This window comes from Odocoileus virginianus, chromosome 26, assembly GCF_023699985.2.
Source record: "Odocoileus virginianus isolate 20LAN1187 ecotype Illinois chromosome 26, Ovbor_1.2, whole genome shotgun sequence".
NCBI lineage: Eukaryota > Metazoa > Chordata > Mammalia > Artiodactyla > Cervidae > Odocoileus > Odocoileus virginianus.
In genome coordinates this window covers 11089998-11115222 of record NC_069699.1, presented here as the reverse complement: position 1 = coordinate 11115222, position 25225 = coordinate 11089998, and the positions used below count along the sequence as shown (strand labels likewise).

The following is a 25225-nucleotide window of genomic DNA, read 5'->3' as shown; positions in this document are numbered from 1 at the left end:
TTCTCAGGCACCATTCATGCAAACCTGTGCATAAAGTTTATGCCCACCCTAGGTAGGACCTCTCTCTACCAGTGGGAGATAGGAGAATGGGTAACTGCTGCCTATCTTCTAGGGGGAGAATTCTGAGTTGTGACCCACATAGCTTCTCAGTGGGTCCCTGGTGGGATGGAGCCCCAGTGGCCTATGTTGTATCTTCACTGGCCTTTCTCATTTCTTGGTTTCACTCTTGGGTTTCCTGGGATTGCTTCTCTCAAACTCTACAACCAAATTTTTAATTCCAGACTTGCTTTTTGTGGAACCCAAACTGAGAAGGCAGGATACGGTAGCTGGGTACTATGGGAGACGCAATGATGTTCAGAAAGTGGGTGTGGTTTCCCCAGGAGCATAAAACGTCACGTTGATAGTAATGTGAGTGGCAATGATGATGTGCCTACAGAAGACAGAGGCAACCTGACTAGGTCTTCCACAGGCTTGCAGTTTCAAACGGTTCAAAAGGGCATTTGAACTTTCCAGGCTTCACTTGTGTCACTTTAGAGTTCAGAAAATATCGCTATGGGAAGGCCTGAGTTGGCATCACAGAGTTTAATACTCAGTCCATGGTGATCACTGTGGAAGAGATCACCATGGATGTGAGAGGTGAGGGCAAGGTCACAGCATGATCATAGACCTAGAGCTGGGGATGAGCAGGGTGTATTCAGAGAATATAAAGTTAAAGAGAGAGAGAGAGGGAGTGAGTGTGTGTGTATAGAGGAGCATTTTTCTAGGGAGAGATTCTGTAGCTTTAATCAGATTCTCTAAGGGGGTTCATGAGCTAAACCACGAGGGAGGAGGCCCTGAGGACTCTTGAGATGGCTTGTGATGGGAACCAGGAATCACAGAATGTTAGTAAACTGCACCCTCAGTTATGAGATCAAAACAACATTGACTGTGCCCTTGTTCGTGTTCTAGGAGAGAGCTCAGCTCTTTACAGAGTTATCTTCTCCACTCTGAAGAAGTGGGTTCTAATATTATTCCCATTTGACAGATGAGGAAACTGAGACCTAAGAGGATGCTTTGTCCAAAGTCACATGGCTGGATGTGAACACGGGCAGGCTGATTCTAGACCCCATCCCCTTGACTCCATGCCAGGGGTCCTCAGACTTCAATGCATAGCAGAATCACCAAGACAGCTTGGGCTCCATCCCCAGAATGTTGGATTCAGCAGCTCTGGGGCAGGGCCCAAGGATCTGCATTTCTAATAAGTTCCTAGGTGCTATGGTTGTGGCTGGTCTGGGGGCCACACTTTGCAAGCTCACTTTGAACTCTAAGCTCTCATCTCCAGAGAGGAGGGTACGCCTCCGAGAGTTGTGACCTGTGTCAGCGGCAAAACCAAGATAAGAACCTGGATTTGTGGGTTCAGAATCCAGGACTCTCCACGCCACTCTTGCTTGGAGAGGGGCACAGCCTACTTAAAAATGAGTGGGTGCATATGTGCACCCCGCTTTATTACCTGATGTGTGTCCAGCTCCGGGGGATGGCCACTGGGGGAAGGCAATTCCTTGCTTAGCTCCTCGGAGCCCCCCCGGGCCCTCCTCCACCTTCGGGCCCTCCGATCTGCGGCGTGGGGGGCCTCCTCGGGCTCGCTGCTGTCTGAGGTCTCCCTGCCAGCTGCCTGAAGGTTGAAGTTCACATCCAGCTCTCCTTGTAGGCGCATCTTCTCGGCTGCAGGGTTCCGGGGGGCCTTCCTCTGCAACCAGGACAGCCTGGCCCGGTGCCCAGCTTCCCGGGATGAGCCCACCGAGGAGGTCTCCGAGTCAGACCACATGGCCTCCGGGTTGGGTGAGGGCCCAGAGGAGGCAGAGGGGCCTTGGTCTGAGCCCAGAACCTGTGTGGGCTGAGTCTGGGGTTCCCTGGGCAGAGCCCGGGGCTGCAGGCACAGCGTGCTCAAGGCCTCCCTCCAGTCAAAGTCCTCCTCGCTGTCGGAGCCCAGCTCATCATAGGCGGATGCCACGCTGGAGGCTGCTTCCAGGGCCTGAAACGTGCCGCTCTTAGGTTTGGCCAGCAGGCGGGTTGGGGGCAGAGCCCCATCCTTCAGGGCCATCCAATTCCCATCGGGGCTCTGCAGAACTGGGGCCACAACTGTGGGCAGGAGGGAGAGAGAAGCCAGAGAGGGACCGTCAGCGCCTCAGAGCGAGGGGCCCCTCAGACAGCCCTCGTCCTCTGCCCCCCTCTTCCTAGAGCTCTTTCTGGTCTCCCCGCCCAGCCGTGGGCTCCTCCTTCCCTGAGTTGCTGTGACAGCCTTTCTGGTTCACTCCAGTATCCATCCTGGCTTCTGGCTGACCATGCACAGGGCTGGGCCCTCCTCACTGGTGACAGGGGCCCTGTGGCAGCGGCTGGGTCTCAGTCATCCTGCAGTATTCCCAAGACAGCTCGTGCGGAGGAAAGAGCGGAGGCTGGGAAGTCAACTGTAGGGACGCTGTGGGCTGAGTAAACCCACCTCCAGCTCACACCGAGAAACTCAAGAGCAGGGACTGTCCTCAGATCTTTATTTCCCCGCACTGAGCACATGTGTATACGGCAGATGCTCAGTCAAGCTCTGGGAAGTGAGAGTGTGTCTGGGGGGATATGAATGTGTCGAAGGTACTGTCCAGACTGAAGACTGAAGGTGGGTTTACTCAGCGTCCCTACAGTTGACCTCAGCTGTGGACCAATAGGCCCCAGAGCCGGCCCTTTCCCGGAGGCATAAACAGAACTTCTGAAAATAGTCCAAGGACATTGACCTTCTGGGATGACCTCTGTACCTCCTCTGTTCTACTCTTCTGCTCTGCTGAGATGGAGCAGTGCCCCCAAGGAGCAACCTGCTTCCTGCGAGACAGATCAGACATCTTTCAAGACCTCTGGGGTTAGTCTGGACAGCTTAGCATGTCAAGGGCCAAGTGGTCCTCAGAAAAACCAGCTGTTTTCTACGCAAGTGCTTTCTGTTCTTTAAGGCTTCATCCTGAGAGGTGCACGGAGTTTTGAGCTGAGTATGAAATCTTTTTTGAGTGTGGTGTTGTTGAGCTAAGTTTTTGTTTCTACACAATGATAAAATTACACATAGGTGCCTAAGTTTAGAGCAATTTATGCACAAAACATGTTTTGAAAACCAAGATCCTTTGCAAATTTATTTGGAATGCTCCTAACCCAGCAGGAACTGTTTTGTAAAATGGCCTGTCTGCTAGAAGTGCTTATAAAACCTCCTAAGTTGGTCAATTTCTTCGTCTAAATTTTGAAAAGCTCTTTCTTTGTTATTTGTTTACTGTGGAGACACTTGTTAACATGCATAGTTGAAGAGTCCTGACGCTTGGGTCACATTAGCTTGAACACTGAAATGAATGCCTGCTATGTTGGATTGGTGTTCCTGTGAAAGTGAAAGTGTCTCAGTCGTGTCCGACTCTTTGAGACCCCATGGACTATACAGTCCATGGAATTCTCCAGGCCAGAATACTAGAGTGGGTAGCCTTTCCCTCCTCCAGTGGATCTTCCCGACCCAGGAATTGAACCGGGGTCTCCTGCATTGCAGGCGGATTCTTTACCAGCTGAGCTATCTGGGAAGCCCTGGTGCCCCTGGCCTACATCTAATAAGACACCTGCTCCTGTCCACACACAACAGGCAGCTGAAGTGGGGCTGTGCAGCCAAGTGATCTGAACCCACCTGCCCACTGTCGCGCAGGTCTCAGCAAGCAAACCGCCCACATGGGAAGCATGCCCGCCTTATATACAGTGTGCTGTGCGAGAGACCCCATGACGTGATGGCCCAGCTGTCCCAGATGGGCACACCCCCCACTCAGACTGATGGTAGGCGGGGCTGAGCCGCCTCCCGACAGCATTTCTGAACCCCGCAGAACAGTTACTTGTCTGGTCCAGCCTGTCCACGCTCTTCCAGCTGGGCAACACCTCCTCCTCCCTCGGCTGCTGGCCCCTTGGCTGCCTTGAGGCAGCCTCCAGCGAAGGGGTCCTCAGGGCATCTTCTCTGCTGAGTGAGAATGCAGACTGCGACCGCTGTGCAAAGAAAAGAGGGGGAGGGGTGACCTCGTCAGACACAGTTCCCAGGGGGACTGCCTTCCGATCCGCAGGCACCCCACCGCATGGAGATGACGCAGCTGACGGTGATGGCTTTTCTCATCGTGAGGTTCAGAAGCTTCAAATCAGTACATCCTGCTGGGAAAGTATTAGCTGCTCAGTCGTGTCTGTCTCTTTGTGATCCCATGGACTGTAGCCCGCCAGGCTTCTCTGTCCATGCAATTCTCCAGACAAGAATACTGGAGTGGGTAGCCAGGTCCTTCTCAAGGGGATCTTTTCTGACCCAGGGATTGAACCCAGGTCTCCTGCATTGCAAGCGGATTCTTTATCGTCTCAGCCACCAGGGATGCTACATCATGCCATATAATGGCACAAATGGTTCCCCATTTATTCCACTGCAAGTGGCCAGGCCTCCCAGAAAGCATCAGAGATGTAGCAGAATCCAACAGAGCTGGTTCTTACAAGGCTCCTACTTACCCAGTCATTCTTCCAGCTGAGATTTCTTAGGGCCAATTGTGTGTGATGAAAATAAGAGCATATTCCCTTCAGAGACCTCCAAACCTGAGCATTGCAGGAGTGTAAGTAGAAAATTGTAGTAAAGTGTAATTGCTGAGATAGATAAGTGAGCCAAGACGGTCAGTCCACAATCCCAGAGACTCTGCAACACATTCCCATTTAGTTAAAATAAACTCTAACCTAAGGACAAGTGGTAGAAATGACTGACAAGAAACATGTTAGAACTGTATCATTTCTGTATGTTACAAATGTAATTTCGAGAATTTGTAGCTCCCATGTTCTACACAGGGAATTTCATCAAACAGAAAGAGACCAATTTTTTCCACTGTCATTTAATGAGAGAATTCTCTTCTCTTGGGGATTTACTTTGCTCTTTTTATATGGGTGAAATGGAGGAAGGAAAGGGCCAAGCCACAGAAAGCATCTCTGACTGTGATATGAAGCAAAGTATTGCTGACTACGGCTCTAGGCAGTTTGGCGCCACCTGCTGGTCAACATCAACACTAACAGGCCTACTGCCTTCTCTCCCCGGGAGAAACGAATGGGCTTTCCTCCTCTCCCAGCACAGATGCTGAGAGTAGGAGGCAAACGGGGAGCGTGTTTGGAGAGTGGTGGGCAGGGCCCCCAGGCAGCTGAGACTGGACTCGGGACTCATCTGTACCTGGGCTCCAAGACCACTTCTGGAGCAACACCTTGACTGAGTGACTTAATTTCCTGAGAAGCAGAAACCTAATCTTGTTCTAGCTTCCCAGGTGGCGCAGTGGTCAAGAATCCACCTGCCAGTGTAGGAGACGCGGATTTGATCTTTGGGTTGGGAGGATCCCCTGGATAAGGGAATGGCAACCCACTCCAGTATCCTTGCCTGGGGAAGTTCCATGGACAGAGGAGCCTGGCGGGCTGCAGTCCTTGGGGTCGCAGAGCTGAACACCACTAAGTGAGCAACTAAGTGCATACACACACACACACACACACACAGAGTTTTGCTCTGCGCACAGTAAATGTATACTAAGTGGGAGCTTTAAAAAGTCGTTTGCGAATAACAAAGGAGAATAGCAAACACCAGCTGCAGGGTATCTGGGTGGAAAAACTGAGCATCATGGCTAGGGTTTGGGGAGAGGACAGTGCACTGTATAGCCTCACCCAGAAGGATGGCTAACCAGTCTGAGAAAAGAGGGCTGAGGACCGGGGCCCAGTATCCCCTAATCACAGGCCAGCCCAGGGCCCACAGCCCTCCGACACCAGGCGTCTGCACGCTCTGCTGGAGAGGGTGGTGCAGCCTGTTCTGGCCCCAGAAAAGTCGTAGGAAGCCTCTTCTACTTTCCCTCACAAGACCCCAAGGCCGATCCAGGAGGAAGATGCGTTTGCAGAACCAATACAGAACCCTCTAAGCTGTGTGCCAAGGGTCACGACCCGACTCCTCTTTGATTACAGAGGAGAGTAGGACGGGCCTTGATGCAGCAGTCACAGGTTAATGCAGCCCAGGCGCGGAGGAGCTCTCCCCGTCTTATTGATCGGATAAGATTCTGTGTGCATTCAGTTCAAACAGGCCATGGCCTGTGGGAAACCCCGTTCCTCAAGCTGGGCTGAGAGTCCTGCTGCTTTAATACTGTGTTATATGACACTATTGCAACATCTGTTTTTCTGCTGGTGTCCCCACTAGCCTGCAAGCAACTGAGGGCAGTTTAAGGATGGTTAATGGTGACAGCTCCTGGCGCAGCAACTGGTATAGAACCTGGAAACAGTGCATGTTTACTGTGGAGCAAACGTGACTTGAGGTAGGCCACAGGATAGCTTTTCAGAAGTGCCTGTTGATGGTGATGACCTTACTAACTTCTTGGGTGACACTGGAGAGCAAGAGAAACAAAGAAGAAGCCCGCTGTCATCCTCACTCATATCATGGAGGGCAAGGTCTTACTTGGAGGAGAGCCAGGCTAACACACTCGTCCAGTGGATTTTTGGCCCAGCGTCAGTTCTGTCATTCCAAGGGCATGGCAAGCACTGATCCTGTCTCTAGTGCCCTGAACAGCTCTGATACTTGGCAACAACGAAGGTTTTCTTGGGGTTGGGCATTCAGGGAGCCATCTACAATTTTGGGAAATCCTTGACAGATGATGAGTGGCTATCATAGAGGAGAGATCAAGGCTGACAGTCTGTTGGCAGGTGAAGTTATTAAAAATGAAGCAAAAAAATCCATCCATGTCAAACTGCTATATATTCAGGGGGATACACCCTTCTTTTTAAAATCTGGCTGTGCCATGTCTTAGTTGGGGCATGTAGGATCTAAATCCCTGGCCAGGGATTGAACCCATGTACCCTGCACTGGGAGCATGGAGTCTTAGCCACTGGACTACCAGAGAAGTCCCAGGGGGACATAGCCTTGACATGCCTCCCACCTTGGACTGGCAAGACCCCCCCTTTCCTGTAATCACACAGATCTTCCTGTTTCTGCTACAGTCATATTCCAACTTGTCGTTTCTTCCACGGACTGTGAGCTCCTTGAAGACAGTCTTCTGGGTGTGACCCTCAGTCCCACGTTTGTGACTCAATTTGTAGGATTATAACATGGTCTGATTCTAAGGAACTGATAGCCTGTTGCCAGGCGCAGTATTCCTGCAGCCTTCCCTGAGCTGTTTTCTATACCCTGGGCTTTATTTTTCTATCTTCAAAACTTCACACTATAAATCACAAAATACATGTTTAAAAGAGAGGAAATGATAGTATTTCATTTTGCAGTGGCTCGAACAATATTTTATTTCTGTATGTGTGTCTGTAAGAGGTGGCTGGGTTCCACTTCTATAGGACAAAAAGGCTCCCTTACTCATAAAAGCCAAGATCAAAACAGGAATAGTCCTTCTCTGGTCCCAACAGGGAAGATGAGATCTATGTTTTTCATGAGCTAAGGATGCCGGGCTTTCATAACCTACTTCAGGAAAGCCACTGTTTCACACTAGGGGGAAAAACTACATCCTGACAATCACGAAAATCCCTAGAGAGCTGCCTCCAGCAAATCGCAGGACACTGTTGGTCTGCGGTCTCCAGCCAGGGTGGAAAAGCCCCAGTTTTGAGACCTAGACCCAGCTTTGCCACAAGTTCATTGCAATAAACATATTGCCCAGAAGATGGCGCCACCACGACACTTTTACTTGCCAGTCGGTTCAACCGCCTCGCTCTTGGGAAGGGATGGGATCACTCGGTTAATTTATTTGCTTTATTACCCTGGCTGGGCACTCTGTGCCCATCTTTCCACTCCCACCCACAGCGTCTGTTTTCCTTCCTCTTACCCACTCTGGGGTCCATGGAAGAAACAAGGCTGGCCTTGTCAGGAAGGGCCGGCCTGAGTTACAGTGTCTGCACATCCATGCTGGGAGGCTGGGCGTGGTGGGTGGAGTCCATGGGTCCAGGAGTGTTATCTTGACAGCAAGGCCTTGCAAAGATGGACTGAGAATTTCAAGCTGGCCCCACCTCTTAACTCTTGGGGCATGAAAGTGTTGGGTAAGGGGTCCCGTGCCAGCTCCTCCTCCTGGGCTCCACGGTGGCTCAGAAGGTAAATAATTTGACTGCAGTGCTGGAGACTCGGGTTTGATCCCTGGATGGGGAAGATCCCCTGAAGGAGGAAATGGCAACCCACTCCAGTATTCCTACCTGGAGAATTCCATGGACAGAGGAGCCTGGCGGGCTGCAGCCCATGGGGTCGCACAGAGTTGGACACGACTGAGCGACTAACACTTTGATTCTAAGCCTCAGGGATCAATGCCATGCCAAGCATGGCAATAAACATATTGCTCAGTAAGGGTCAGTCAAAATAGCAGCATTTATTAAGCTCCGTCACCGAGCCAGGGCAACACCTCCATTCCCTCACTCTGTCCGGCTGGGGACATGCGGGTGACCTGCGGCAGCTTGGACCAACTTGCCCACGCACGTGGTTGGTGAGGGGCGGAGGCAGGGCTCGACCTTGGGTCTATCTGACTCTAAGCCGATGCTCTGCTGTGGCCTCTTGGTGCTGCGCCTGACACCCTTTCCTGAAAGCCTGGGGACAACGCACTCCTGGCTAACAGGCCTCAGCCCAGCAGGATGTGCCATCCAAACCAGCTGGTTCTGAAGCTTTAGACAAAACTCACAGGGTGATCGTCAGTTACTTTTGTTAAAGCTTCCTCTGTGGTTGCTGGTCCTCTGTGTGGGCCACAGCATCCCGCCCTCCTTGTATCTCTTGGGATGGGATATTGTTGCTCTGACTGCAATGATTACCATCATCGCCAACAGGGCAGGCTCCCTGGGGCACTGATCATGGCTTCAAAATAGTCTCGGCTCTCAAGGAGCCCACATCAGGGGTGAACAAAGAGTGAAAGTTTTTAGTATCAAGGGTTTGTGGGCAAAGGGGTCAACAACAGTGTTCGAATGAATATCAGCTGAGACATAGCTTTGCTTTGTATTTCTGGGGTCAGGCACAGCCATTAAGTTCAATCCAATAATTGTAACAGTAATGAAAAATACTTCAGGTCTGTACTATAGTCATTTAAGGAGAGAGCAAATGTGAGGGAGGAAAATGACAAAAACACAAAGAGGACCAGCTGAGGAAAATAGAAAAGGATGGAGAAGAGACAGAGAAAGTTAGAGACACACCTCAGTCGCTGGGCACATTGCATGCCCACCCTCTGCTACCATCATTGTTATCATTAGGATCACCACATTAATACAGAGGTGACTTTTTTACATACACACGCCCAAGGAGACAGGCACTAAATGAATGATAAGCCCCTCACTGGTGCCTGTTAGGATATTGCATCTTAAGGCTTTGAGAATCAGACTGCACTGACCTCCTTCCTGGCGGAGAGCCACACAATCAGAGAGGAAATTAAAAAGAGGGGCGATCACACTGAATTTTCTTTCAAGAGAACAGATGAGAAGTCCTGTCTGACTGGAGATGGATTAAGTTTGGGTTTTACAGTTAAGCCCAAGGACGGAGTCCGACAGGGTTTTGGGGTTCTGCATAGTTACCCCCGGAGCCAGAGTATCCACATCCCTGGAGGACTGAGGACACAGGAGGGAGCACGGTCAGGAGGCCAGTGGTCCAGGGCCCTCCAGGGTCTGCAGGTCCGGGTCCCACCTCAAGATGCCAGGAAAAGGCCATCTTTCAGCCCCCAGCCTGTGCCCACACCCCCACCAGCTTTGGGTCAATGTTCCCTGGTAGTTCAGCTGGTAAAGAATCCTCCTGCAATGCAGCAGACCCCAGTTCAATTCCTGGGTTGGGAAGATCTCCTGGAGAAGGACACGGCTAACCCACTGTAGTATCTTTGCCTGGAGAATCCCCGTGGACAGAGGAGCCTGGCAGGCTACAGTCCACGGCGTTACAAAGAGTCGGACAGGACGGAGTGACTTTCACTTTCACAGATGCCCAGGTTCTGCCCCAGACCCCGTGAGTCAGCGCCCTTGAATGGGGCGCCAACAGGTGATGAAGATGAGAGTCCAGGGTGAGGACAGCTCGTGGGAAAGTGGGAGAGCCACCTGCCTCGAAGTCCCCAAGATCCAAGGCTTGGCCCGCTCTTTCGTATCCAGGTTCTGGCCTGTGTCCTGAAGCACTTCCACTTTTTCTGCTTTCTGTCTCTCCTTGCTTCTCCTTCTGTTTATCTTGCTCCCTAGACCAGAGCCGTGTCAGAAGACTTTCAGGGAGGGTGGAAATGGCCTGTAACCGCACTATCCGATTTATAAAGTAGCCACTGGCCCCAGGGCCTGTGGAGGACCTCAAATATGGCCAGTGTGACTGAAGAACTGGATTGGATTGGCTTTAAATTGTCACTTGTGTCTTATGGCCACCATATTGGACAGTGCAGACCTGGAATCTCTGGGATGAAAGGGGCCTTAGGGATCGAGTCCATTGATCTCATTGTTTATAGGAAGAAGCCACAGCAAAAGCTATGGAGCAGGAAAAAGGCATCCAACATTCAACCCCACTGATAACTAGCTATGGGTGCGTAGGCAAATTATCCTACAGTTTAAGCCTCAGCTTCTTCACCTATAAAATGGGCCAATAATACCTGCGCCTTTTGGTGGAGAGTCAAAGAAATAATGTGATGGGGTGATTTTCCTGTCTGCCTGTCCAGTTTTTTTTTTTTTTTTGGATGTACAGTTGATGCAATGGCATTTCACAGGTGGTGCTAGTGGTAAAGAACTATGCTGCCAAGCAGGAGATGAGAGTTCGATCCCTGGGTAGGGAAGATCCCCTAGAGGAGGAAATGGCAACCCACTCCAGTATCCTTGCCTGGGAAATCCCATGGACAGAGGAGCCTGGTGGGCTATCGTCCATAGGGTCGCAAAGAGTTGGACGTGATTTACAATATTGTATTAGTTTCAAGTGTACAGCAAAGTGATTCAGTTACATATATGTAGTTTTTCAGATTATTTTCCATTAGAGGTTATTATGAGATATTGAATATAGTTCCCTACACACTAAATCCTTGTAGTTTATATGTTATTTCATATATAGTGGTGCATATCTGTTAATTCCATACTCCTAATTTATCTCCCGCCTCCTCCCACACACCGCCAAGCTTCCCTTTCTTCTTCAGCAATCATAGTTCATTTTATATGTCTGTGAGTCTATTCCTGTTTTGCACATTAGTTCATTTGTAGTCTTTTTTAGGTTCCACACATAGTCGATGTCCTATAATTTGTCTTTCTCGGTCTGACTGACTTCACCAAGTATGATCATTTCTAGGTCCATCCACATTGCTGCAGATGGCATGATTTCATTCTCCTTTATTCTGCCTTTCCAGTTTTAAATTGCACCTATGTGTTGCCCCGTCCTCTGCCCCATGCTATGACTGTGGGTCCCTGCAGCTGACAGAACACAAGTCTGCCGGCCAGTCCTGCTCCTTTTCTTGCTGAGTTTCCACGCCCAGGACCCAGCCTCTATCCTCTTCCCCACACACGCCCTCGCTGGGGATGGAGGAACACACACCAAAGGACTTTACGGGCTCGGTGACCCTCCCAGACATGACAGATCTGGACGGACACTGTGCTCTGTGACCGGGGAGAAGGAACAAAAAGGTCTCTCCACATCCCGATGCCCCATCCACGTGCCGCTGTGACCTCAGAAGGCAGCGGTCATTCTCTCACTGTCCTTCGCAGTTTCCGTAAAGCAAGTGCTCGGGTTGTAGGGACACACATGGCCCTAAGAAAGCTTCTTCCCACGGGACTCAGTACTCAGACTCCTTCTTTTCAGAAGGAATTTTCAAAAGCTTGTTGACAGTGTTGTTTTTCCTAAATTGGTCTCTGCGTAAAAACCCACCTCCACATGTAAGAGAACAGCCTCCTGGCCCCCACTCCACGCTGTCTGGCGGGCACATGTGCAGACTACAGATGCTAGGCGTGGCGGCCCCATTTCTATGGGGAGCGCGGTTCTGAGCTGCACACAGCAGGGTCCCTGTCGGGGTGGGCCGGCGCGGCATGGGGGCTCACCCAGAAGGTGGTGGAAGCTTGGGGCCCCCCCGGGGAGGCTGTGGTCCCCTCGTCAGCTGCCTTCACCCTGCAGCTCTGGGGCTGCGGCCACTCCGGCTCGTCTTCCACGCGCTGCTCACTTTTGCTCTTCTGTTTCCTTATGATCTGGGGAGGAGGCAGGTGACAAAAGGGACATGTCATTGGAGAGACTTCCAGCGCTAAGTGGTGTAGCTGGGATCATCTCTGGGAAATTTTTAGTCATGGACGAGCTTAGCTTCAACAGAATACCAGCCAGTTTCAGACCCGCCCTGTGATAAAACAGCACAACCAAAGAGTTGCACATTCTACAGCACTTTACAGTTTAAAAGTAGTCCTTTTATGATGCTGACAACCTTTTCTATTAATTAAGCACCTACTGTGTGCCAGTCTCTGTGCCTGACACCATATAGTACAAGGGCTTGCCTGGTGGCTCAGATGGTAAAGAGTTTGCCTGCAGTGCAGGAGGGCAGGTTCAATCCCTGGGTCGGGAAGATCCGCTGGAGAAGGAAGTAGAAACCCACTCCAATGTTCTTGCCTAGAGAATTCCATGGACAGAGGAGACTGGCCGGCTGCAGTCCATGGAGTCGCCTGACACCATATATGCTCTGTGCTTGACACCATATATGCTTTACCTCATTTAATTCTCAGAATAATTCTAAGAGCTACCTACTATAACTCCTCCTATTTTACAGATGCAGAGTTAAGCTCAGAGGTCATCAGTTAAGGATACACAGCTCATCAACAGTGGAGCTGGATCTCAAACCCAGAATCTCCGGCTGTACTTTAGGAAGGGTCTGAAAGCCCTAAGGAGGGGGCAGATACCAAGTGTCATGAAGGAAGGCTTCAGCTTGTCTGCACCGCTTGCTATGTTGGGCACAGCCACTTGGGTTTAAAAAGTCCCTTTGTACAGAGGTCTCTGGGCCAAGTTCCTGGCTCCTCCCCCACTAGCTCAGTCCCTAAGGGCAAGCAGGTTCACACTGCTTAGTTGTTGCAGCGCAATGCAACCCCTCTGCCTTAGCCCCGGAGTACAATGACAAAAGTGAGAAGAAACAAGACAAATGACGCCCGAGACAACAGTGGTACCCACGGCGGCGCTTCCGCTGACCGAAGGCCCTGGTCCGGGCCAGGCTGGCCCACTGCCGCCATGTGGTTGCCAGGGCGCACCTACCTTCTGCAGGATGGTTGTGGCCAGCTCCTCGGCCAGCTCCTCCTTGTGGTCCCGCAGGTAACTGGCCTCATTCTGCTTATCCTGCAGAAGGAAGAAGAGAAGGGCGTGAGCTGTGGGTGTGTTCGGGAGACTCGGCAATCGGTTTCTTGGGAGTCCTGACCACAAATGCAGGGGGAGGGTGGGCTCAATTCAAGGATGGTTATATGATGATGGCGTCCCCACAAGATGCACTTTCTCTTGGCAGCCAGGACCCCACCCACACCACCTTCCAGACAGACATTGCGGGACGGGGGGCAGGTGGCATACCAGGCTGTCCCCGTAGGCTTCTGCTTTGGAGATGGCTTCCTCAATGGCCTCCTCGGCCACCCGTAGGGCGACAGCCAAGGTGTCCATCATGCTGTGTCCTGGACAGGAAACAGAACACAGACCACTTCTAAAAGGCAAGGACAAGTGAAAGGTCCTTGTGTCAAAGTCATGAGCTGACTAGGACGAGGCTAGGCCATCATCCTCTTGTGCCCGGCGCTACGCACAGCTCCAAATGTGCAGAGTGGCTTCAAGACGACTGGACGGAGGGACTTAATACAGCAGTCCTTCATCTACCTTCTCAGACAGAGATGATGCTTTATTTTGTGCATGTACTGTATCATTTGTAATGATAGGTAGGAAAACTGTGAAATCTTCTAAGGGCTGTGCTCATGGTTTAATGCAAATACAAAACCCACAGAAGAATTTTTTAGATTCTAAACCCATACTGTCAATAGCATTGGCCGACCTTGTCCCAGCTCAACCACCTGCTGGGCCACAGACCAAGTATCTCAGTTTAACAACGTTGTGCTGCAGATGAACAGGAAAGGGACTCAGCCATATGTATACCATCCAGGCTGCCACATAACATTGTTAAAGCTGAGATTTGAATTCAGGACTCTCTGTCTCCAAATCCTGTGATTTTAACCACAAAAGTGAGATAAATACAAACTAACATGATTTTTAAAAATAAGGCTATCATGTATCTAGTGAATGGATTTTTTCATATGGCAACAAACAGGAGGAAGTGTTCTTAAGCCAAAGGACTTCCACAGGTGACAGAATTCTCTTTGGAGTCAAGTGCTTGGAAGAGTTCTGCTTCCTGGAGGTACTAGATTTTTACCTCTTACTTGAAAGTGAGAGTTTCTATCATTCCTCTTAGTTCACCCCAGAAGCCCAACTCACATCAGGAATGAGAGCAGAGGTCTGCAGGGGCTGGTTGCCTACGTCTCCTCCTCCCCTTCTCAACCTCCTGTTCCCATCTATAATCTGCTAGTCATTCATTACTGAACACATGCAAATCTCCTGAAAGCTGCCTCGGGTTCTTTGTAGAATGAAATAAGGTGTAAATATATCAATTCATTAATTAATCAACCCCTAAATTAAAATACTAAATTCAAGCTTCTTAGGCTCCTGAAGACACACATGTAGACAGAAAGTGGCATTTGGCAAATATAATAAAATCTCCCAAACCAACCCGAGCATATGTGCTATGCATGCTAAGTCACTGCAGTCATGTCTGACTCTTTGCGACCCCACAGACTATAGCCCGCCAGGCTCCGCTGTCCGTGGGATTCTCCAGGCAAGTGTACTGGAGTGGGTTGCCGTTCCCTTAAACTCCAGGGCATCTTCCCGACCCAGGGATCGAACCAGCATCTCTTATGTCTCTGCATTAGCAGGCAGGTTCTTTACCATAGCACAACCTGGGAAGCCCAAACCAACCCAGTTAAAGTCAAAGCCATCTAGCCAGGCAGCTGATGAGGACGTCGCAGGCTGGCTGTGTGTCCTGACAGAGACACGCCTAGGGTTCAGCACCCCTCAAGTGTGGCTGAGTGAGCACACGGTTTCCCTGGGGTCTCCATCAGAAGAGTATTAAATTTAAGTTGTCACCACACTCAGTGCTCCCTGGAGACAGACACCGTATCTCCCATCTCTCTTCTTTAAGATACCAGGCAATGTGTTGTTCACAGAAGTAGTGCCCTACAAATTCTTGTTGATTCAAAGTGCACCATGACCTCCCCAGCGCTAGGCTCCGAGGGCCCCAGTGATGCCCCAGCAAACAGCAGCTGAGTCCACACGCTCATGGGCTTTCCGAGCCATCGGGTGATCAGACACATATGTAACAGCTAAGAAGCGTGTGGAGATCCTGTGCCGGGGCCAGTCACCAGCTTCCATAGAGCCCTGGAAAGAAGGAGTGTGGAAACATCAGAAAGGCTCTGGAGGCCACATTTAAGACTTTGGCACAAGGTGGAGTGAAGCGCTGAAGATGTTTGGTCCGAAAGTGAAGGCTCGAGTCAGTTTCAGAGATAACTGGTGGGGGTGGAGGGAGGCTAGGAGGGCAGAGGCAGAGTGGCCGCAGTTTAGAGGATCAGTTAAGTAGAGGGATGGTTACTTTTGTGTGTCAGAGTTATAGCTGCTGCTAAGTTGCTTCAGTCGTGTCCGACTCTGTGCGACCCCATAGATGGCAGCCCACCAGGCTCCCCGGTCCCTGGGATTCTCCAGGCAAGAACTCTGGAGTGGGTTGCCATTTGCCCCACCTGTTTAATCCAACACTAACCCAGGTGTGGCTATGAAGGTTTCTGTAGGTGTGGTTCACATTGTGGTTACTTGTGGTTAGTTGACTTTAGGTAAAGGATATTACCCTTGAAAATATCAGTAGGTCCCATCCCATCACTTGAAAGGCCTTAAGAGCAAAAACAGAGGTTTCCCAGAGAAGAAATCCTGCCTTAAGACTTGAGGATCAACTCCTAAAGAGTTTCTAGCCTGCTGACCTATTATATAGATTTTGGGCTTGCCAGGCCCCAAAACTGTGTGACCCAAGTCCTTGAAATGAACTTCTTTGTATGTGTGCATGTGTGCTGTGTGTACATATCATATTGGTTTTGTTACTCTGGAGAACCCTGGCTGACTTAAATGGTCACTGAAATTAATATCAATATAGGAATGTTAAGAGCAGGAAGGTGCTCAGGCCATAGAATAGAACAGAAAAAGAAAAGAACTTTCTATTGGAAAGGAAAAGTGCAACTTTCTATTGGAAAGAAAAAGAAACTTTCTATTGGAATAGAAAGAAAAGAACAGGATTGCAGACAGAACCAATAAGAACTTGGGAGACTGGGTGGAAGTGGGGACAGGGACTGAGGGAAAGGTTGAATCTTGACGGGGGACTTAAGTGGCTGAGGAGCTTGGTTAGGACACGCTGAGGGGTCACAGCTACTCAAGATCCCTGGAGGAGCTACAGCTCCCGATGGTCCAGCATCGGAACTCTGAGTCTAGAACTCTGGGGCTGAAGTGAGAGCTAGGCATTCAGACGGAGGCGCACCATGGTCACGTGTCAACCCAGGGAGAAGATTCAAGCAAGAAGGATGAGAGAGGACCAGACTTTCATGCAAAGGTGTCTAAGGAGAGAACAGGGTGAATGCAGAAGCTATGGGGGAGGGGGGACACCAGAGAACCACGGGGACTAGGAAGCACCTGTTCCAACACCCAGCACTTCAGGGAAAGAGTGCAGTGTTGGAGGAGGTTCTATTTGTAATTAGAAGTTTGTTTTGCTTTTGATCTCTGTTCTAAAGGAACGATTATATTGGTATAAAAAGTCAAAGTCAATCCATAAGTGGTACGTTCTTTCTAAGAATATTTCAATATGAATTGCACAAATGAATTTGTTGATTATTATATTCTAACTCCAGAAAAACCCACACTTAGAAGTGAAGTGAAAGTTGCTCAGTCCTGTCCAACTCTTTGCGACCCCCATAGACTGTAGCCAGCCAGTCTCCTCTCTTCATGGAATTCTCCAGACAAGAATATTGGGGTGGGTTGCCACTCCCTTCTCCAGAGGATCTTCCCAACCCAGGGACTGAACTCAGGTCTCTTGCATTGCAGGCAGATTCTTTACTGTCTGGGCCACCAGAGAAGCCCGAAACACACACTAGTTGATCGTTAAGTATCTAGTGGTTGGTAGGGAATGAATGCACTTCTCTAGGTTACACCTTAGATATATTCAACTATTTTGATGATGCATTCACACAAATGGCAATTAAAGAAGACCCAGGGAGATGCTCTTACACAATAACAGAGTTCCATCAGTGGTCCCAATGCAATGAGGGACCTGACGATCTGAAGGAGTTTCCAGTCCTCCAACCTCCCATTAGGTGTAAACCCATAAGCAACCTTACCTTCTGACTGCCTGTAAAATGTTGAGTCACTGCCTGAAACACTTCCTTCATTCTCCAGGTTTGCCTCAAAAAAGTTTCCTCCTAAGAGAGAGCGAGAGAGGATATAAGATTATCCAAGGTGTTCAGTGAACCTGGTGCACTGTGCTACTAAACTGGCAGACCACCATTACCCACTTTGATTATTTTCCTTGCAAATAAGTTTAAGGAATTCCTGGGTTTTTAGGCAATAATTTTAGGAATTACTGGGTTCCACAATAAGCTACAGATTTTGACCAGTCACATTTTTTCTTTCTCATATTAATTCCTCATGTAGCATCACTTCCACCCCCAACTTTCTTCCCGAGCCTTCTTTGGAGGTAGTATGGAATCAAACATGGAACAAAAGATTGAAGTCTGAGAGATATGAGGTCATTTCCTGGATCTGCAAGTGACTAGTTGTGTAACCTTGATCAAGTTACTTAACCACTCAAACACTTGGTCTCCTTACTAGAAAAGCTGTGATAATGACAGAATTCTCCTCTTGATGAGTGATGAGACACTGAATGCCTGGTCTTTAGCTACTGTTCATGGCATCAATCCAAACAGTTGCCTTTAGCCAGTGAATTAACTGTCATTAGCAGTTCGGGGAAACAAACCCAGAGCAAAACAAAGTAAGCCTCAGCATTTGGTCTTTTAAGGCCTACTGCCTCTTCTCTGGTCTCCGGTCAGTTGAATGCACACCCTAGTGCCTTAGTTCCAGGCTGGAAAGTGCTGGAAAGCCCTTTTTCAGTTGGGGGTTTACCATCTGTATTCACACATTAACCCATCAAATGAGATCTTTGAAGGTGTGAGGTGTGTGTCATGGCTCTTTCCTTTTAAAATTACTATATTGTATTCCCAGTGTCCACGGCAGCATGGTGATAGCAGGAGCTCAAGAAAAATTCTTGAATTGGATGCTGGTGGAAAACACTGACAGAAGCAAGAGAATAAACGTGGGTCTACATGTCTTAGCTCAAAAGGGGGAAATGCTACTGATTCCAAGTCAAACTAAGCAGTAGACCTTTGATACAAATAATAGAGCCTGCACTTCCCTGGATGGGCTGCATGGGGCTCTGGTGTGGAAACTCTGAGGGTGACTGCCATAGGTTCCTGCCGCAGGGCCAGTGGGATGTGACCTTTATGAGACATGACATTAGTGTGTGCCTGCCACAGTAACTCTGTCTGACCATGTACCATTGTCTGTATTTGTGTTTTTTGACCAGCCTTTCAAAAGACCTGAGGTCACTTATTCTAGCTCTGTGACCATAGGAAGAGACTTTATCTTCCTGTGTCTCTATCTCCTCATTTATAAAATAAGCCTTTAGGATAAGTCATCACCTCAGTTCTCAGACTACACATCTAAGTGCAAATATTTCACTTTGGCTTGGCTGCATCCGGCATCCATTCATTCATCAAGCAAATATTCCATGGGGACCTAGTAGATGCTTGGCCCTGGGCTGGGTGTTAGAGTGATTGGTGAGCAAAGCCAGAAGACCTCGCTGCCCCGACAACTTGCCAGTGTAGTGGATGAGAATTCACTAACCAAAGATTTATATAAATAAATAGAAAGCTATAGATACATTGAATGCTGTGACTGGGTGGCTCACAGAATAGGGCGAGTGTTCAGTAGGGAAGATTGACCTAGATGGTGAGAGACCAGGCAAAGGGGCGTGGGGGCGGGAAGGAGTTCCGGGGCAGAGCACACAGCTTGCATCGGGACAGGCAGTAGGGACAGTGGGGTGCACCTGAGACCTAAAGCAGAGGCTGTGTGACAGCCTGGGGTGAGATGGGTTGGGGGCAGACCTTGCAGTGTTCTGATCTTTGTCCCGACGTGAAGCCACCTGAAGCCAGTAAAGGCCGCAGAGGGATGATCTGGTCAGGTGTATGCTTCTAAAGGCACACACTAGCTGCTGTGTGGAGGACACCTTGGAAGAGGGAGAGGGTGGGTGTCTAGAGAGGAAGTGGGGAGTGCAGACTGCCCTCTGGAGTGTCCCCGTGATAAGAAAGAGGGTGGCAGGGCGGAAGCAGAGGAGAATGTGCAGTCCAGGAAGGGCTTAGGAGACAGGAGAGACTGGCATGATCTCAGATCAGTAGGGAAGAACCAGTTAAGGGAGAGGCTGAAAGGCAAGATGGAAGGGCTAAGTGACCTTGAGCCCTTCGTGGAAAGTGACAGTTAGATGTGGAGGTGTACACGGTCTGCCCCGTGAAGGAGGTGGTGAGGCTGTGTCCCGAGACAACACGGAGGGCGGTGGGGAGTGTGAGGAAGGGGGAGATCTGGAAGCATCCTTGGGAGCCTGCGCCAACCAGGCCAGGCTCTGGTTTTGCATTATTATAAACCTTCTCGCACAGCGACTCCCCCTGGGTCCCTTTACAGTCATAGGTGGGAGCTTCTGTGCGTCGTTTAGGATGATGGGGTTTTTCCAAGAGCAGAAAGTGACTGAACTGTTCCGGAGACTGAGAGCGGCAGCCAGGCACCAAGTCAGAGCTTCCGTGAGCCGGAGGAGCCTCCGAATTCACACAGCTCAGTGTTGGTAAGAGTCAGTGTTCGTCACTCAAATCCAAGGTGAAGGATGTCATAGACCCTTCCCAGAACCATATCAAAAATAGATATATCATACTAATAAATAGAAGTAGGATTTGTTTTCCCCATTTTATTTATCTAAAACTAAATAAACGAGCTTCCCTGCTGGCTCAGTGGTAAAGCGTCTGCCTGCCAGTGCAGGGGACGCAGGAGGCGTGGGTTCGATTCCTGGATCAAGAAGACCCCCTGGAGGAGGAAATAGCAGCCCACTCCAGGATTCTTGCCTGGGAAGTTCCACGGACAGAAGAGCCTGGTGAGCTATGGGGCCGCAAAAGTGTCAGACACAACTTAGCAACTAAACAACAACAACTAAATAAACATACATATTTATCAAGTTGTCTAGGGATTGAGTATATTCATAAGGGCTACTTTCATCTTAGAATAGCTGTTTTTGTTTGTTTGTTTTTCCCTTTTGGTTGCACGGCATGAAGGAGCTTAGGCATGCATGATCTCCTTGGCAGTGAGAGTGTGCAGTTGACCACTGGGGAACTCTCAAGAATAAATGTTAAAGATATCATGCTGAGGGACCTCCCTGGTGGCCCAGTGGGTTAGACTGTCTTCCAATGCAGGGGGTGTGTGTTTGATCCCTGGTTGGGGAGCCAAGATCTCACATGCATCACGGCCAAAAAACCAAAACATAAAACAGAAACAGTGTTTTAGCAAATTCGATAAAGACTTTAAAAATGGTCCACATTAAAAAAAACTTTAAAAAAATGTCATGATTAATCTATCAGATAAATCACATTGAGCACACATTCGCATTGGACATTATATTTTTTATAAATCTATTTGCTTATTTCTCTGACTTCTCCACTGCAAAGTTGGCTCTGAGATGGCCAGGTTTTGCCCATCTTGTCACCCCCAGGTTTTAAACCAGGCACTCACTAAAAGTTTACTGGACTTCCTTGGAGGTACGGTGATTAAGACTCCATGCTTTCAATGTAGTGGGCTCAGGTTTCATCCCTGGTTGGAGAGCTAAGGTCCCACACACCTTGTGGTCCTCTAAAAATGTTTACTGAAGGAGTGAATACCACTAGGATTTATCTGATAAAACAAATGTGTCATCAGTTAGGCCTAATCTGGTCACCAGTGCTTGCGACAGATGGTCATGCAAGGGTGCATATGATGGGTGATCCATAAGACTCTGTGAACTCAATGAATTTTCAATGGACTGATTGGTTTTATGGCAAACTACATTGGTTCATCGGAGAAGGCAATGGCACCCCACTCCAGTACTCTTGCCTGGAAAATCCCATGGATGGAGGAGCCTGGTGGGCTGCAGTCCATGGAGTCGCTAAGAGTCGGACACAACTCAGTGACTTCCCTTTCACTTTCATGCATTGGAGAAGGAAATGGCAACCCACTCCAGTGTTCTTGCCTGGAGAATCCCAGGGATGGAGGAGCCTGGTGGGCTGCCGTCTATGGGGTCGCACAGAGCCGGACACGACTGAAGCGACTTTGCAGCAGCAGCAGCACACGGGTCCATGCAATGGAGCTATTCCATAGATAAAAGGAATTTCCTGCTGAGAGTCCTGGAACAGAGCACCGGTCTTGCACCCTGTAGGTTATGTTCTGACAATCAATATTCTAAATACCCTCAGGTGGAGTTGAAGATGGAAACATCTTATTCAGAACCTCCAGCTGAGGTTCTCAAGTCTTGGCTGCATCTTAAAATAACCTGGAGAGCTTTTTAAAAAATATCTGTGCTGGGCCCACCTCCAGAGATTTGGAAGTAATTGGCTGGGGGTGGAAAATGACTCTGGTGCTGTGAGTTTTTTTTCAGTTCCTGAGGTGATTCTAAAGTGTAGTCAGGCTTGAGGATGGCAGATGACAACCACATTAAGGTGCTGGGTGGTAGGTAGGAGCTAATGCTGATGACTCCACAGTCATCTAATATAACCAGGAAGCCACTCACACACTGGGAGATTTCTCCAAACTTGAGGTATATGTAAGTCAATTTTCTAAGTGGTAGGTAGAACCAACCTCACTGTTTTATGATCATGACTTTACAGATTTCAGTACCGTCTCGTAAACTATCTCCTGCCTGCTTGTCTTCATGATGATCAAAAGGAAATCTTAGTTTAAATGGAGATACAGATCAAATCAAAGTAACTGATTCCAGTACTTCTGTGAAGTGTCCTGGTACCTACAAAGTGCTTTCAAGCCTGAATTGTGCAATACTGAGGACCTAAAAGGTATCAGCCACTGGACCACACTTTTGAAACACAGAGATAAAGAAGCTATAGCCTCTGCCAGGTCCAGCAGGAGAGCAGCTTTGTAAACCATCCCCTTCATGCAACGTGGTAAGCGGGGTGATTAAGGCCCAGATGAAAGAAGTGGCGAATCACAGAGGCTCCAGGACCTAAATCTGCTTCAATAGTGGCAGAGTTATTCCCAGCAAATGATTTGCCTTTGAAAATAACACTTGAACATTTCAAAGCCTCTGGCTGGCAAACTTGGAATTCACGTTTCCCGGCTCCATCTGCAGGGCCCAAGGGAGAAAGAGAAAGAGATCGCAGTTGTGCTCTGTTTATAGGATTCTCCAAATGTGTTGGCTCCGCCCCTTCTGCTCATTTTGCATGAAGCAGTAAAGAACACCCTTGAGATTTGAATGTGGTGACATGTAAGACAGATCATGGTGCTGACCTGAGGATGAGCAAGAAAGAAAAATGGGATGCAAATGATGAGCCAATGCAACTCCAGAACTTTCTTGACGCATCTCTTTGGGTTGAAAACCTGTTAACACGATTACTTTTAAGCTTCATTGCTTTTCTTTTCTTTTGGTCTTTGTTCCTTGAGAAATGTTTTTAGAAAAATCAGCAAAGAGAAGATTAAAAATAATATGTGGAAATCTTCGGCCCTGCTGTCTTAGCTACAGGCTTCCTGAGAGTGGTTTGAAAGACAGAGATTCTAACAGCTGCCACAAAAGGCCCTAATGATTCTCCGTGTTTAATGCTTCCACTCTGTTTCCTGCTCATCTCAGTGGCTCATCTCATATTTTTAGATAAGACACAACCAAAGACTTTACTGACAACACAGCAATGTAAAATAATGATGACGAAAAAGCTCCAAATGAGATGGAAGCGATATTTTTCTTCCCTCTTTCTCACGGAGAAAAAGCATTTACCTGTGTCAGCAAAGTTAAGGAAAAATCTGCTTCAAGACAGAAAAAACAGCCTTCTTTGGGGAAGACATGCTGTTCATATTCTGACAACCATTTCTTTCCACTGGCTGATCTATTAGGAATAAATAAATCCTATTTGTCTGTTTATCCTATTTATCCTTCCTTCCAAGTTGTCCCTCCTTCCTGGGAGGAAGCTGAGACTTTTCTGACTGTCCCACGACATCAAATTCTGGGCCTGGTTGGTACAAAATTTTGGGGTAGGAAGGAAGCGGGGGCGGGGCACATATCCTCTGAGAACAGACCTAGTCTACATGACCAAACAAAGATGACTTTCCAGTGTTTTAATCTTTAGGGGGAAATGGTCAGGGATCTTTCATTTCTAGGGATTTGGAATTCAAATGTCCACAGTATGCAGAAACACTTTGGTTCTCCCAACTGCTAACAAAGCCAGCCCAGTGGAGATGCCAGAATCACAGGACTTAAAACTTAGAAACTATGGGACTTCCCTGGTAGTCCAGTGATTAAGAATCAGCCTTCCAAACCATCACAATATTGTAAAGTAATGATCCTCCAATTAAAATTAATTAATTAAAAAAAGAATCCACCTTCCAATGCAGGGTACATGGGTTCAATACCTGGTTGGGGAATGAAGACCGTGTGCCTGAACTATGCGTCCTTGTGCTCTGGAGCTTGAGTGCTGAAACATGCCACAACTAAGACTGACACAGTCAAACAAATAAATATTTTTTTAAAAACTCAGAATCTTTGGTATATGCCCTTGTATTTCTGCTCCTTACCATAGTTAAGTATTTAAGCCACTTTCTGTGTCCCAAGTGAGTAGGTCATAGTGTATGGGACCTCCAAGGCAGGCCTCCTTCTATCCCACCAGCCCCCCAAGGGCCCCCAGGGTGGCAGGCAGCCAGCGTACCCACGATGTCAAAGCAGACCCCGGTCTCCAGCCGATGTTTCCTGTACAAGTTCTTTAAGACCTTGGCGCTGCCAAAGCGTTTGAAGCGACTCTTCACGTTATTGTAGAACCATTCCAGAGACTGGGTCCTGAGAACCCTGAGGACAACACAGAAGTAGGAAACAGAAAATCAGAATTAAAGGAGAGAATTAGGAAACAAGGAATTGCAAAAGCTGCCACAGTGCTTTGCAAGCTCCTTCCATCAAGACATAGAGCTTTTTCCTCTGCTCCATGGATCTGGACTGGCCCTGTGACTTGCTCTGACCACCGAGACTGGGGGAAGCAATGCTGTGCAAGTCCAGAGCCTGCCAGCTTCCTCTCTTGCTGCTCCTGGACGCCCTGCAACTCACTGCCATGTGAACAAGCCCAAAATAGCCTTTGGGATGACGAGAGACGCTCAGCCTGATCACCCTTCTTGCCCCAGCCAATAGCCAGCCGACCCTTGGACAGGAGAGCGAGGCCACTGACTGCTGGCCGACTGGAGATGCATGAATAAGCCTAACTAAGACAAGCAGAAGAACCGTGCATCTGAGTCCATCCGAAGAGCAAGCTGATAAATGCTTGCTATTTGAAGCTACTAGCTGACACATCTGTTTAGTAGCTCGCAGGCTTTATAGTTGGTAGTCTTACTACATTAACAGCATTTCTAATTCAGCTTGGGAAGATAAAAGAGCACAAGTGAGACCCTGGGCTCTATGGCAAAATTCTGCAGCCTCTTACTCATTCAGCCTGAAGTACTGCGGGAAAGAGGTTTCCTGGTCAGCGCTATCACCCTTGGTATGAAACGCTGATGTGATTCTTCCCTTTATTGCCTGATGAGAACAGGTTGCTAAACCCCTCCCATTTTAAGAATAGCTTTTGTTATTTTTCTTATTATGAATGGAAATAATGCATAAACTCATTTTAAAAGTTCAGAGAAGCAAGATGAATATAAACGCTTCTAATCCAGTGGAGGAACAAGCACATGTTTAGCTGCCCTTCTTCCCCAGATGCCAGTGAAATGTGAGCTGTCCAAAGGGAAAGAAATTTGTAGAAATGAAGAGTGGAGCATGGAGGAGAATCAGAGATTCTGACAGATTTCTAGAAAGTTCTAAGTGAGCGATAGCATAAAGGTAACAGAGAATGTTGTCCTGCAAAACAG

General features: G+C 48.7%; 1 protein-coding gene across 5 annotated transcripts in view; it reads right to left on the bottom strand.

Moving 5' to 3' along the window:
* MYRIP (myosin VIIA and Rab interacting protein) overlaps nt 1-25225 on the bottom strand; it is a 215739-nt gene that overhangs the window by 54676 nt on the left and 135838 nt on the right. For all 5 annotated transcript variants that reach the window (XM_020894565.2, XM_020894567.2, XM_020894566.2 and 2 more), the window contains exons 4-10: nt 24046-24182; nt 17395-17475; nt 13505-13602; nt 13199-13279; nt 12013-12156; nt 3873-4020; nt 1490-2118 (exon numbers count right to left, since the gene is read on the bottom strand). In XM_020894565.2, coding sequence (XP_020750224.2) covers nt 1490-2118; nt 3873-4020; nt 12013-12156; nt 13199-13279; nt 13505-13602; nt 17395-17475; nt 24046-24182 — 1318 coding nt within the window. The remainder of the gene's footprint in view (nt 1-1489; nt 2119-3872; nt 4021-12012; nt 12157-13198; nt 13280-13504; nt 13603-17394; nt 17476-24045; nt 24183-25225) is intronic.